This window comes from Anabrus simplex, chromosome 3 (genome assembly GCF_040414725.1).
Source record: "Anabrus simplex isolate iqAnaSimp1 chromosome 3, ASM4041472v1, whole genome shotgun sequence".
NCBI classification, from domain to species: domain Eukaryota; kingdom Metazoa; phylum Arthropoda; class Insecta; order Orthoptera; family Tettigoniidae; genus Anabrus; species Anabrus simplex.
The window spans coordinates 33,046,598-33,059,093 of record NC_090267.1 but is presented as its reverse complement, the minus strand read 5'-3'; the positions used below and the strand labels follow the sequence as shown (position 1 = coordinate 33,059,093).

The following is a 12,496-nucleotide window of genomic DNA, read 5'->3' as shown; positions in this document are numbered from 1 at the left end:
CAGAATTTTTACATCAATCACTTTGTGTTATTTCAGTGCTGTCATAAAGCTAGATGATTTCTTTACCTACAGTTAAGGCCAGGACAACATTTTAAATTTTACAAAAGATGGTCTTAAGTTATGGAGGATGTTTGAATGAAGGAAAAACGTTTGTTTAACATGTAAAATGTGTTTAATTTCCACTCGAAGAAATGCTTATAAATTTGAATGAGGGTGCATCAAATATAAACCAGATTTTAAAATTAGCAGCTCTGGTAGTGAACAGAAATTGGTGGTGCTTTCAGAGGATGTTGGTGGAGATGTCTGGATTAAGGGTCATGGTGCGCGACACACCGCAGAGCAACCATTCACTTCAGTACGCCATGAGCGAGCAAGAGTTACACATGTCCGTTGTGCAGTGCACGACCATCAAATTTTTGACAAAATAAGGCACTAAAGTTTCGTAAATTTGGAGAAGACTCTGTGTACAATTTCGGGAAGCAAGGCGCGGGTGTATGAATGGCATCAGATAATATTTAGCAGGATGGAAAGCAGTGAAAAATGAGCCCCACCAGAGACGACCACAGACAAGCTTCACTTCAGATAATATTCATGCTGTACGTGACTGTATTAAAGAAAATTGGTGCATAAACATTTCTGAAATTCTTTCACTTATAGGAATAAGCTTTGGAAGTGTTCGAGGCATCATAATTGACAAACTCAACCTTCGGAAATTTTCTGCCAGGTGGCTTCCTAGATTCCTAACCCAGAGATTAAAAAAAAAAAAAAAATTGTGTCACGATGTTTGTCAGAGGCATCTGAATCTCTACAAATGACTACCATGATGGTGAATCGAAAAGGGAGTACGTGCGCAATTGGCTGCAGACACGTACTTCTTCTTTCTTCGAAGATGTGTAAAAAAAGTTGTCATTTCAATAGCAAAATTGTGTATCAGATTCAGGAGACTATGTAGAAAAATGAGGTGCTTGTTTTGTATTTGTTGGATTCAGTAAAATTGTAAAAAATAATTCTGGTTTGTATTTGATTCACCCTCGTATGTTGAATTTGTGTGTGAATGGTTTCCGAGCCTTCGATTCAAGAAAGGAGGAAGTTGTATGAACTCTGAAATGTTCCAGGTAATAACACGTGCTTTTATGGTGTGTGCTACTACTGTAGTGCTCAGGACCCAGTGTGTGCTCGCAAGGACGTAATGGAAGGTGCACTGATCATGTGGCTTCCTCCTGGTCCTCTCTTCAAACTTAAGAAGTTCCGCAACCCATGGCAGAGAACCTACCGTCCAGAGTTGGCAGCCAGGTAGTGATATTTAGGTTAGAAGTGATGCTTTATTTGCTTCATTATATTAATGCAAATAATATTATTGACACTCTACACTGATTGGCACAAAAGGGGGTCACTTCAAATTCTTTGAGAAATGTCATTAAATTTTTAGTTGACGGTGGAAGCAACATGCTTGCAAATTCTCAGCAAACGTATCCCAGGATAGAGTGTTAATTCCAGCTCTTTTCATAGTATGCTTTATCTGATCCTTGCAACGCCTTAAAGGAGCTCTATGAAGTCTTGTGCCTGAGCAGAGTTCACCATACAGCAATTGACGAGGAAGTCTGGTTTCACTCATGCGATGGACATGCCCTATCCACCTGAGATGGGGGCCAATGATGGTAGCTTCAATGCTTATAGCATGCTCTTTCGCAATAACTGCAAGCTTGGTGACACTGTCGTCCCATTTGATGTTCAAGATGGATCTAAGTTTTTGCAGATGGAAGCACTCTTATCTTTTTGATATCCTGATGGTAGAGGATCCAAGTCTCACAACCATAAAGTAGTGTTGATATGACAACAGCATGGTAAACCATGATCTTGGTATGCATTTTAAGGTCTTTATTCATAAAGATATGACAGGATAAACGTCCAAATGCTGAGTGGGTAGCACCAATTCTCCTATCACATCTTGTGACCAGTTAGCATTTGTTGAGAGGAAACTTCCTAGATATAAAAAGTGGTTGACCTGTTCCAGAGGAGTATCCACAATGGAGGTACTGAAAGTTAGGAGGTTTGACCTAGGTGCTGGCTGTGCAAGTACTTTGGTTTTCTGAACATTAAAACATTAAAACCGATGTATTAAGACACAAAATGCAACAAGTTACCAAGAGAAAAAAATAGATCACAACTCATATCATGATTGATCAAAGAAGAGTTTTACAGATGTTCATTACAGATAATGTGTGGCAATCTTAGATACTGTATTTACTTGTGTATTATACTCCCTTGTGAATTAGACACCCCCTGGCTTTTCGAGACGAAGAAAATGAAAAAAATAAATCTCGCATACAAGACCCCCTTTTTACAAGTAACAACTCTCATTATTGTTCCGCATTGAAGATGACGTTAGGCAAAGATATCAAGGATAATTGAATAAAAAACCACCTATTCAATACTTTCCACGTTTAATGTGGTTATTATCTACATGATTATATGTGGACTTATTTGGTTAGGTACATGTTTCACCCATTATTTTGGGCATCTTCAGCCTGTAAACAACCTTTAGGTCAAGGTTTGGGACCTTATTTAACCAATATAAACATACCAATATATACACTATATACATTATATACAAACATTAATGAACTCTTAAGATGGGTAAAATACCGGGCGAGTTGGCCGTGCGCGTAGAGGCGTGCGGCTGTGAGCTTGCATCCGGGAGATAGTAGGTTCGAATCCCACTATCGGCAGCCCTGAAGATGGTTTTCCATGGTTTCCCATTTTCACACCAGGCAAATGCTGGGGCTGTACCTTAATTAAGGCCACGGCCGCTTCCTTCCAACTCCTAGGCCTTTCCTATCCCATCGTCGCCATAAGACCTATCTGTGTCGGTGCGACGTAAAGCCAATAGCAAAAAAAAAAAAAAAAAGATGGGTAACATAATTTAATACAGTTAAGTTTTTTGGTCCTAATCTATTTAATATGAAAAATGTCCAAAAACTAAAATGGATCTTCTTTTCGGTAAAGAGGATTACATATCGGGGTTTATGTGACCCCTATATCATATTAAGTTCTTGACGTACCGTGTCTGGTGACAGGATGTGTCGTCAACAATAAGTGGAGATTTGAACTGATTGTTGCTTGTAGGTTGGTCACGACTGAAAATATAAATTTAAATTAAATGTGTTTTAACTTGGCAGTTCTATTCTGGTTAACTTAAAATGTTCAAAAATAAAAATGAAATGAAACGGATCTTCTTTTTTTTTTTTAATCATAAGTCTTGAGAAAGGGTGATATTAAAACTGGGGCTTATTTGACCCACGATTTTCATTTTCATGTTCTTGACGTAACTAATATTTAATTGTGTTGTCATGCACGAGTGCAGATTTAACACGAGATATCTGGAACATTATAACGCTCAAAAACACAATAAGTACTCAGCGATGAGCCAACATATGAGAGAAACGGGCCATCACTTTACATCCATAGAGAAAGATCTTACCATCATTAGAAGCATAGGTAAAGAGAAATTAATGAATGAACTGGAAAATCTACACATCTTTTTAGACCAAACCTACAATAAAAATAAAAATCTCAACGACGTCAATGAAATTAAAAATCCTTTGTACGAATTAACACCTAGATTAATTAATATCGTGAATTCAGATCAAAACAAAATCCCTCAATTATTTAAATCTCCACACTCAAATGCTTCATCCACCATGCCAAAAGTTAAACCCGCCCATATCGCTTCTAGAAACTCCCCCCCAGCAACAGCACACACGCCCATAGACCAGCCTACCCCCACTCTCCCTCCATGCCCCGCCCCTCCATTACCGCACCAGAACAACACCAGGAGTAGAAATGGTGATAAGACAGGCGCTGCCGGAACAGACAGGTCCATCTAATATTAATTGAACAAGTAAGTCATTTTACAGTTAAGAGGTGTTAATTTAATACATTTTATCACAACGCGTGCTCTAAATTTTTAATTCAATATTATTTTTCTACTTCATTACAGATATTCTTAAGATCCCTCCCAAAGACCAAGCAACACATCAACGGGAACAATTTTTCACACAAGACTGCATCAAGTATCTAGGATGTTCCTTCTCAATTAAGCAGCAGCCTAAAACTATGAAACAGCTTAATATTGTACTCTTGTCAATTCCTTGACGTTACATGAGACCCAAAGTCAAGACGCTAACAGTTTCATTCACAACGTTCTTGACCAGTCTACCTACAACAATCGGCTTTTAAAATCTCCACTTGTGCATGACAACACATTTAAATATTAGTTACGTCAAGAACATGAAAATGAAAATCGTGGGTCAAATAAGCCCCAGTTTTAATATCACCCTTTCTCAAGACTTATGATAAAAAAAAAAAAAAAGAAGATCCGTTTCATTTCATTTTTATTTTTGAACATTTTAAGTTAACCAGAATAGAACTGCCAAGTTAAAACACATTTAATTTAAATTTATATTTTCAATCTTGACCAACCTACAAGCAACAATCAGTTCAAATCTCCACTTATTGTTGACGACACATCCTGTCACCAGACACGGTACGTCAAGAACTTAATATGATATAGGGGTCACATAAACCCCGATATGTAATCCTCTTTACCGAAAAGGAGATCCATTTAAGTTTTTGGACATTTTTCATATTAGATAGATTAGGACCAAAAAACTTAACTGTATTAACTTATGTTACCCATCTTAAGAGTTCATTAATGTTTGTATATATTGTATATATTGTATATATTGTATATAGTGTATATATTGGTATGTTTATATTGGTTAAATAAGGTCCCAAACCTTGACCTAAAGGTTGTTTACAGGCTGAAGATGCCCAAAATAATGGGTGAAACATGTACCTGACCAAATAAGTCTACATATAATCATGTAGATAATAACCACATTAAACGTGGAAAGTATTGAATAGGTGTTTTTTTTATTAAATTATCCTTGATATCTTTGCCTACAAGACCCCCAACGTAATTCTTCAGAAAACAACGATACTGCTTCGAAGCGGGTACAAGTTTTATTGCAGCTCTGATGACATGGCGCAAATTTGTGAATAGTTTCATCCGTACGACCCATGCAATGAAAATACGTGTCAAAGTCATGCGGTACATCTGTGTTTCATAGTTAAGAAATGTCCGCCTCTGTAGCATAGCGTACTGCAGCTCTGATGACGTTGTAGAAATGGGTGAATAGTTTCGTATTCGACCCGCACATTGCAAGCATGCTATATGTCTGTGTTTTGTAGTTATGAATGTCCGCCACCGTAATGGTTAGCACAATTAGCTGCTGTTCTCGGGATTCTAAGTTCGATTCCTGGTACCGTACTGGTACTGCCACAGATTTATGAATGGCTGGAAGGTTGGTATGCGGTAAAAATGGTACATGAAACTCCCCTCCACTGGGGGCGTGTCTAAAAAGGAGCTGCACCACCTCGGGATGAGGAAATGAGTTTACTTTAGTTGAGAAATATTCATGGTTGTTGCTATTAATATAGCAGGTGAGATCATTAACAAAGTAATTGTTTGTCTCATAACGGCCAATATAGGTATTTTTTCGAGAGAAGTAAGTTTAAAACGAGATAAAAACCATATACATTGAAAAATTAGTATAATGGTTCCACCTAGTCAATACTTATAAGTTTATTTACTATTTTTTTTTTTTACAAGTTTTTACATCGCACCGACACAGATAGGTCTTATGGCGACAATGGGAAAGGAAAGGGCTAGAAGAGGGAAGGAAGTGGCCGTGGCCTTAATTAAGGTACAGCCCCAGCATTTGCCTGGTGTGAAAATGGGAAACCATGGAAAACCTTCTTCAGGGCTGCCAACAGTGGAGTTTGAACCCACTATCCCCCGAATACTGGATACTGGCCGCATTTAAGCGACTGTAGCTATTGAGCTTGGTATTTACTATTTCAAAGTTATAAAAGCATGTTATTAAAGTTACAGGACATGTTTTGGCTGCATTAGGCCATTTTCAACTTTCTAGAATTAACTTAAAATCAATATACTAATACTGTATTTACTCGTGTATTAGAACCCCTTGGCTATTCGAGACAAAGAAAATGAAACAAAAAAATCTCGCATACAAGACTGCCCAATGTAATTCGTCAAAGAACAACAACAATTTTGCTTCGAAGTGGGAAGAACCTTACTGCAGCTGTGATGACATCACACAAATTTGTAAATAGTTTCGTCCATACGATCCACACAATGAAAACACACGTCGAAGTCATGCGGTACATCTCTGTTTCGTAGTTAAGAAATGTCCCGCGTCTGTAGCATAGGCCTACTGCAGCTCTAATGACGTCACACAAATATATGAATAGTTTCGTGTCCAACCCACACGTTGCAAGCACACATCAGTCACGTATATATGTCTGTGTTTTGTAGTTAAGAATATCCGTCAGTGAATTGGTTAGCACAATTAGTTGCCGTTCTTGGGAGCCTGAGTTTGATTCCCGGTACCGTATTATCAGAGATTTATGAATGGCAGGAAGGTTGATTTGCAGTAAAAATGGTACATGCGACTCCCTTCCACTCGGGGCCTGTCTAAAAAGTGCTGCACCACCCCAGGATGAGGAAACGAGTTTACTATAGTTAAGAAATATTCACGGTTGCTATATTAGCAGGCGAGTTCATTAACAAAGTGATCGTTTAATATCTCGTAACTCAGGTCAGTATAGGTTTTTTTGGAGAGAAGTAGGTTTAAAACTGATAAAAAGAATCCAATCATAACAATTGCTTTACTCGCCAATGTACCTCATGAATAATAATAATAATTATTATTATTATTATTTTACGTCCCCACTTTACAATTTTTGGAGATGCGAAACAAAGCATGATTGTACGAAATCAAACATTATGTTGATAAAATGCATTACTGTCACCCCTGTAGATATCCATAAATGCAGAAAACTTTCCTGTTATTTACTTTTAATCTGCCCGTCGTGGAACTTCTGGCAGTATGCGGGGACTTGACAGAATACCTAACCTAAACAATGTGGTCTCTCTTATCTCATTTGCAGCTGTTTAGGCAAATCCTGATGTGATAAATGTGGGGAACAAGTATGAAATATACTTAAAAATAACGATTTGGCTTTCAACAGCCGCAGTTATCCAAAGAACGCTTCCAGTCACTTAGTATTACATTCAGAAGTACAACTCGTAACATGTGCTGGTTATCAGCTGGTGGTTTGGCACGCTTTATAGTTTCTACAGCACGGCTTTATTTGGAAGGAGTGGCTTCTGCTGCACATACACCAACTGGAAACATCAGAGACCATCTGCAGAAACCATTTGGGAATAGATTCGCACTGTTTGGACTGTATAGTTAGGAACGTAACTATTTTTAAAATTAAAAAAAAAAAAAAAAAGAAAAGAGATGGGACCTCGAATGCTCTCGATACATGGCTGACGAGATGGCAGTGAAAATGACATCATTTGGAATGACCACATGCCGGTAGCAGGGAAGTTGGCGGCACAAGACGATAATTCAACTAAAAGCAGTGATTAGGTTTACTCAGCTATACCTAGTGATTAGGTTTACTCAGGTATACTGTGTGGTAGGTTTACTGTTCAACTGACAGAGACAAATGACTGGTGATTAAGTTCTTTTGTATCAATATTGCATAATGATAATACGATAACCTTATCTCTTTTCTCTATGGGGTCGAGTATGAAGTGTGATGATTATTTGTAGCGAGTTTTTACGACCATATGCCTCTCCTAACGTCAACCTAATGAGAAGAATTAAGTGAGACTAATTGTAACCGTTACTTCAGAGGCTACGCCAAACACAGTAAAGGGAGGAAAGAAAGTGCAATTACACAGTGCCAAAGACCACTACATACACAATGAAACCTCACATGAACTATGCGGAACTCCGCCGATAACACACTGGTAAATATCAGTAGGGCCAACTTGATGATATAAAGCAGGAATGTGGGAAGGGGCTGGGAACCTACCAAGGGCATGGAGATGGCTTAGGTTACAGTTTTCGAAAAATCAACCCTGATCTTTAATTTTCAAAAATATTATTTACAAATGGACTTTACAAATTAATTCCGAACAAATTCAGCCATGTGGAAGGTACCGATACATAGTTTGTCAAATGCAAATTACATGTTCCTTGAGGTACACAAAAAGGACGTTCCTTGACAATAGATTCCTACAAGTTCAAAGAGTCAAGCAATCACCATACATCTAATTACAGCCCAAGTTGTAATATGTTATTACAATTTAGACTGAAGTTAAACGTACCTTTCAAAATCTCTCAACAACATAATTGAAAAAGGGTAAAATCAGAAATATCTAAACTTGGCGCAGAGGCCATTTCAACTTGGTCACACACCAAAAACACTTCTGATGCGGGGCAGTGCAAAACTAGTGTGCATCAAGTGACACGGAACTACTGGAGGGAAAACCCCAAGGTAAATATATAAAACTACAATTTGCATGTTTAGCGAAACAAGGAAAGGGGGAATGCCTCAAAAGCAAACAGGCAAACCCAGCTGAAAATCAAATCAAAATCAAAATCTCTTTATTTGCAAATGAGGTGTCTACCTCGGTGGCAAATGGTACACTAAAATACATTATTGTCAAGCACTAAATATTAAATTAACAAGAGAAGAAAATTTTTCCTATAATACAATATTATACAATTTACGCTAACAATGTTTTCTATTAAACACACAGCTCATCCTTAATAAATTTATATTGTTTACAAAATTCTAATTATAATATCTCCTGTACTACTTTCAAATATAGTCAACTGATATACAGTATGTGGAATTGCTTCAAATGATACTATAAAACTGGTATAACATTAATATTTACATTGCATTTATTTATTTACTATTTTTTTTTTACCCGTTCTGGATCCTAAGTAGCATAACGACCTGCTGCGTCTTAACCAGAGCCCCTTTTGCCACCACTTTTCAGAGTTCCTGAAGGGCCTTCACAGCTACCGTAGCGGTCCCAGGGCCCTCGAAGTCCCCACTGTACTTCACCCCTACAGGCAGTCCCCTACTTTGGCTGTCCAAACTCCTTAGACCAGGGGATGGAATTAATTTATTCACACACATTTTTTTTTTTTAATTTACAATAACCTGCACCGGTCGAATGCCCTCTAACACTTCATTTATTTTCTCTGTTGCTGTTTATTCTCTTCTTGAATATCTGTACAGATTTTGGAAAAGGATCAAACACTACCCCTGGTAAACTGTTCCACTCCTTCACACCCTTCCCAATGAATGAAAATTTACCCCAATCGCTTCTGCTAAAATTCCTTCTAATTTTATATTTATGGTCAGTCCTGCCGATATAATTATTTTCCAACTGAAGCCTCTCACGGATATCTCCCCATGCTTCTTCTGTATAGGCTCTATATAATCCTGTAAGTCTAGTTTTCTCCCTTCTCTTACTTAAAGTTTCCCACCCAAGTTCCTTTAACATTTCTGATACACTACTCTTTCTCCTGAAATCCCCTGTTACAAATCTTGCTGCTTTCCTCTGCACACTATCTATTTCTTTTATTAGGTATTCTTGGTGAGGATCCCAAACACTGTTTGCATATTCCAATAATGGACGAACCATACTCAAGTAACTTTTTTCTTTTAATTCTTTGTTGCATCCTTTAAGTAGCCTCATTATGACATGTAATGATCTGTATGCTTTCCCAACAATGTCATCAATATGACCCTTCCAGTGCAAATTACTTTCAAATCTCACACCTAAGTATTTGCACTTGCCATCTTTTGGGATAACTACCTCATCCAAAGTATATTCAAATTCAGTTTTAAAGCTCCTGTTTGTAAAAGTTGTAACAGTTGATTTGCCTCCATTAACCTTCATATTATTTTCTTCAACCCATTGTTGGATACTTTCAAGGTCCCTTTGTAATTCTGAACAATCCTCAATGTTGTTTATTTCTCTATAAACAATTATGTCATCTGCATACAATCTTATTTTTGATGTTATATTGTTCCCTAAATCATTTGCGTATATTAAGAAAAGTAACGGACCGATTATACTACCCTGTGCAATTCCCTTCCAAACTTTCTCTTCCTGCGATACATTATTTCCTACTTTGACTTTCTGAACCCTTGAATTTAGAAATGCTTTTATCCAACGTGTAACCCTTACGTCCAATCCTATTCCCTCCAATTTCTTTAAAAATATTCCATGTTCCACTCTGTCAAAGGCTTTGGAAAGATCTATGGCTATGCAATCTAACTGACCTCCTGAATCCAACTGATCTGATATGTCCTGCTGAAATCCCACCAGTTGCGCCTCACAAGAAAATTTCTTTCTAAATCCATACTGGCTCCTCATGAACCAATTTTTATCATCACATATCCCTCTGATGTACTTCGATATTAAACTCTCCAGAATTTTACAAACTATACTGGTCAGGCTGATTGGTCTGTAGTTCTCTGGTTTCCTTTTATCACCCTTTCCTTTATAAATTGGTATTATTATAGATTCCTTCCATTCCTTTGGTATTACACTATTATTTATGACATTGTCAAAGAGAAATTTTAAATAAGGCACTATGTACCACCCCATTGTCTTTAATACCTCCCCAGTAATTTGATCACTTCCTGCAGCTTTTCCTTGCTGAAGCAGTTGGATTTCTCTGAAAATATCTTCGTTTGTGAATGAGAAGCTTCTTGTTTCCCTCTGTCTCTCTCCCTCTCTATCTTCTGTTTCGGTTTCCAACTCTTGACAATCATCGACTGAATCTCTAAATTCCCTACTAAATAGGTTTGCTTTCTCAGTATCTGTTAAATAGTGTTCACCCCCTTCTCCCACCATTGTAGGAATTTGGACTCCTTTTCCTTTTTGATTCCTGATATATGAATACAGCTTTTTCCATTTCCCTTTGTGGTCATTACCCTCTTGAAGTATGCCATTCATATAATTCTCTTTTGCTTCCTTTTTCACTCTATTCAGTTCCCTCATTAGCTGTTTTCTAGTTTCTCTACTCTCCCTACCCTCTTTGATTTTCCTGTTTACTATTCTACATTTTCTTTTTAATTTTCTTATTTCCCTTGTATAATAAACAGGGTCTGAGGTCATTTTACCCTTCTTAACAGGTACAAATCTCTTCTCTCCTTCCCAAATAATTCCTTTAAATTTAGCCCAAAGTGTATCCACGTTACTCCCTTCACTTATCCAACAACTGAATTGTGATTTAAGGTAAGTCCCAAATTCATCAACTTTAGTATTTCTGTACAATTTCTTGTCTTGTGTAACCCTCTTATTAAGCCTTTTTGGTACGAGTCCTACATCCATTATTACAGCCTTATGGTCTCCTATTCCTTCAATTACCTCAGTTTTATCAACAATTTCCCATGGTTTAACCAAGAATACATCTAGTAAGTTATTGAGACGAGTCGGTTCTTGTACTACTTGTGTAAATCCTCCCTCCCAAATTAACTTATTTGCCAGTTTCTGTTCATGGGCTTCACTTGCAGCTCCTTTCCATTCAACTTCAGGCAAATTTAGATCTCCCCCAATTATTACCATATCATTATTATTGTTTTTATGAGTATAATCTATTATTTTTTCAAAGATTTCCATGTCTCTTTCCTCTCTTCCAGGCCTGTATGTTCCTATAATTCCCACCTCCTTCATATTATCACAAACTAATTTTATCCCTAATATTTCATCCCTTTTATCGGTAAACCATTCATGTGAACAGTAATTTTCCTTCACCAGAATAAACACCCCCCCTCCTTTTTTATTTCCTCGGTCTCTACGATAGACTGTGTACCCTTCTGGAAATACTTCTCTATTACCCACCCCTTCTTTCAACCACGATTCCACTCCTATCACCACATCAGTCTCATAAGATTCCATCAATGTACCGAATTTTAATTGTTTATTTACTACACTTTGACAGTTTACCAAGAGCAATCTCAGACCCCCTTCCTCCCTAAAACTTGACTGTTGCAATTGGGTAACTTGAAATTCCTTACTATCCTGAGTTTCTTTTTCTAGTTGACTGAGCCAGCTTGAAGTACAGCTGGCTCTTTCTACTAGTTTTCCTGGTCAGTATTATAACTCAAGGGAGTTGCCTGTTTTACAGTACATATCTTAAGATTAATAAAATCTAGAACAATATTTGCTATCTTTCGTTTACCTGAATTGTTTAGATGGAGGCCATGTTTTGTATAACAGTATCTCTCAAAACTGCTGCATTCAATAACCTGAGTATTCCGAAAATGTTTACAAATTTTAACAATATCTCTATTGACCTTGTCCACTTCAATGTTCACACACGAGTCCCTACTCAAATCATGCCTGTGGGGCACGTTCACTACAAAAACGTTAGTGTGGGTCAGCTTCCCTAGTGTATGTTTAAGTTGTGATCTTACATTCTTGGCGTCGTCGCGAGCTACGGCGTTCGTCCCACCGATGATAAGCACTGCATCGCCGCTCCCGAAGTTCCTAGTTGCTGCTTCTACGTTTTCCACAACACTG

At 37.6% G+C, this 12,496-nt stretch overlaps 1 protein-coding gene across 2 annotated transcripts in view; it reads left to right on the top strand.

Annotated features, from left to right (window-relative positions):
- The window catches only part of LOC136865946 (glycosaminoglycan xylosylkinase), an 86,052-nt gene that overhangs the window by 40,339 nt on the left and 33,217 nt on the right, over positions 1 to 12,496 (top strand). For both annotated transcript variants that reach the window (XM_067142510.2, XM_067142509.2), the window contains one exon: positions 1,116 to 1,293. In XM_067142510.2, coding sequence (XP_066998611.2) covers positions 1,116 to 1,293 — 178 coding nt within the window. The remainder of the gene's footprint in view (positions 1 to 1,115; positions 1,294 to 12,496) is intronic.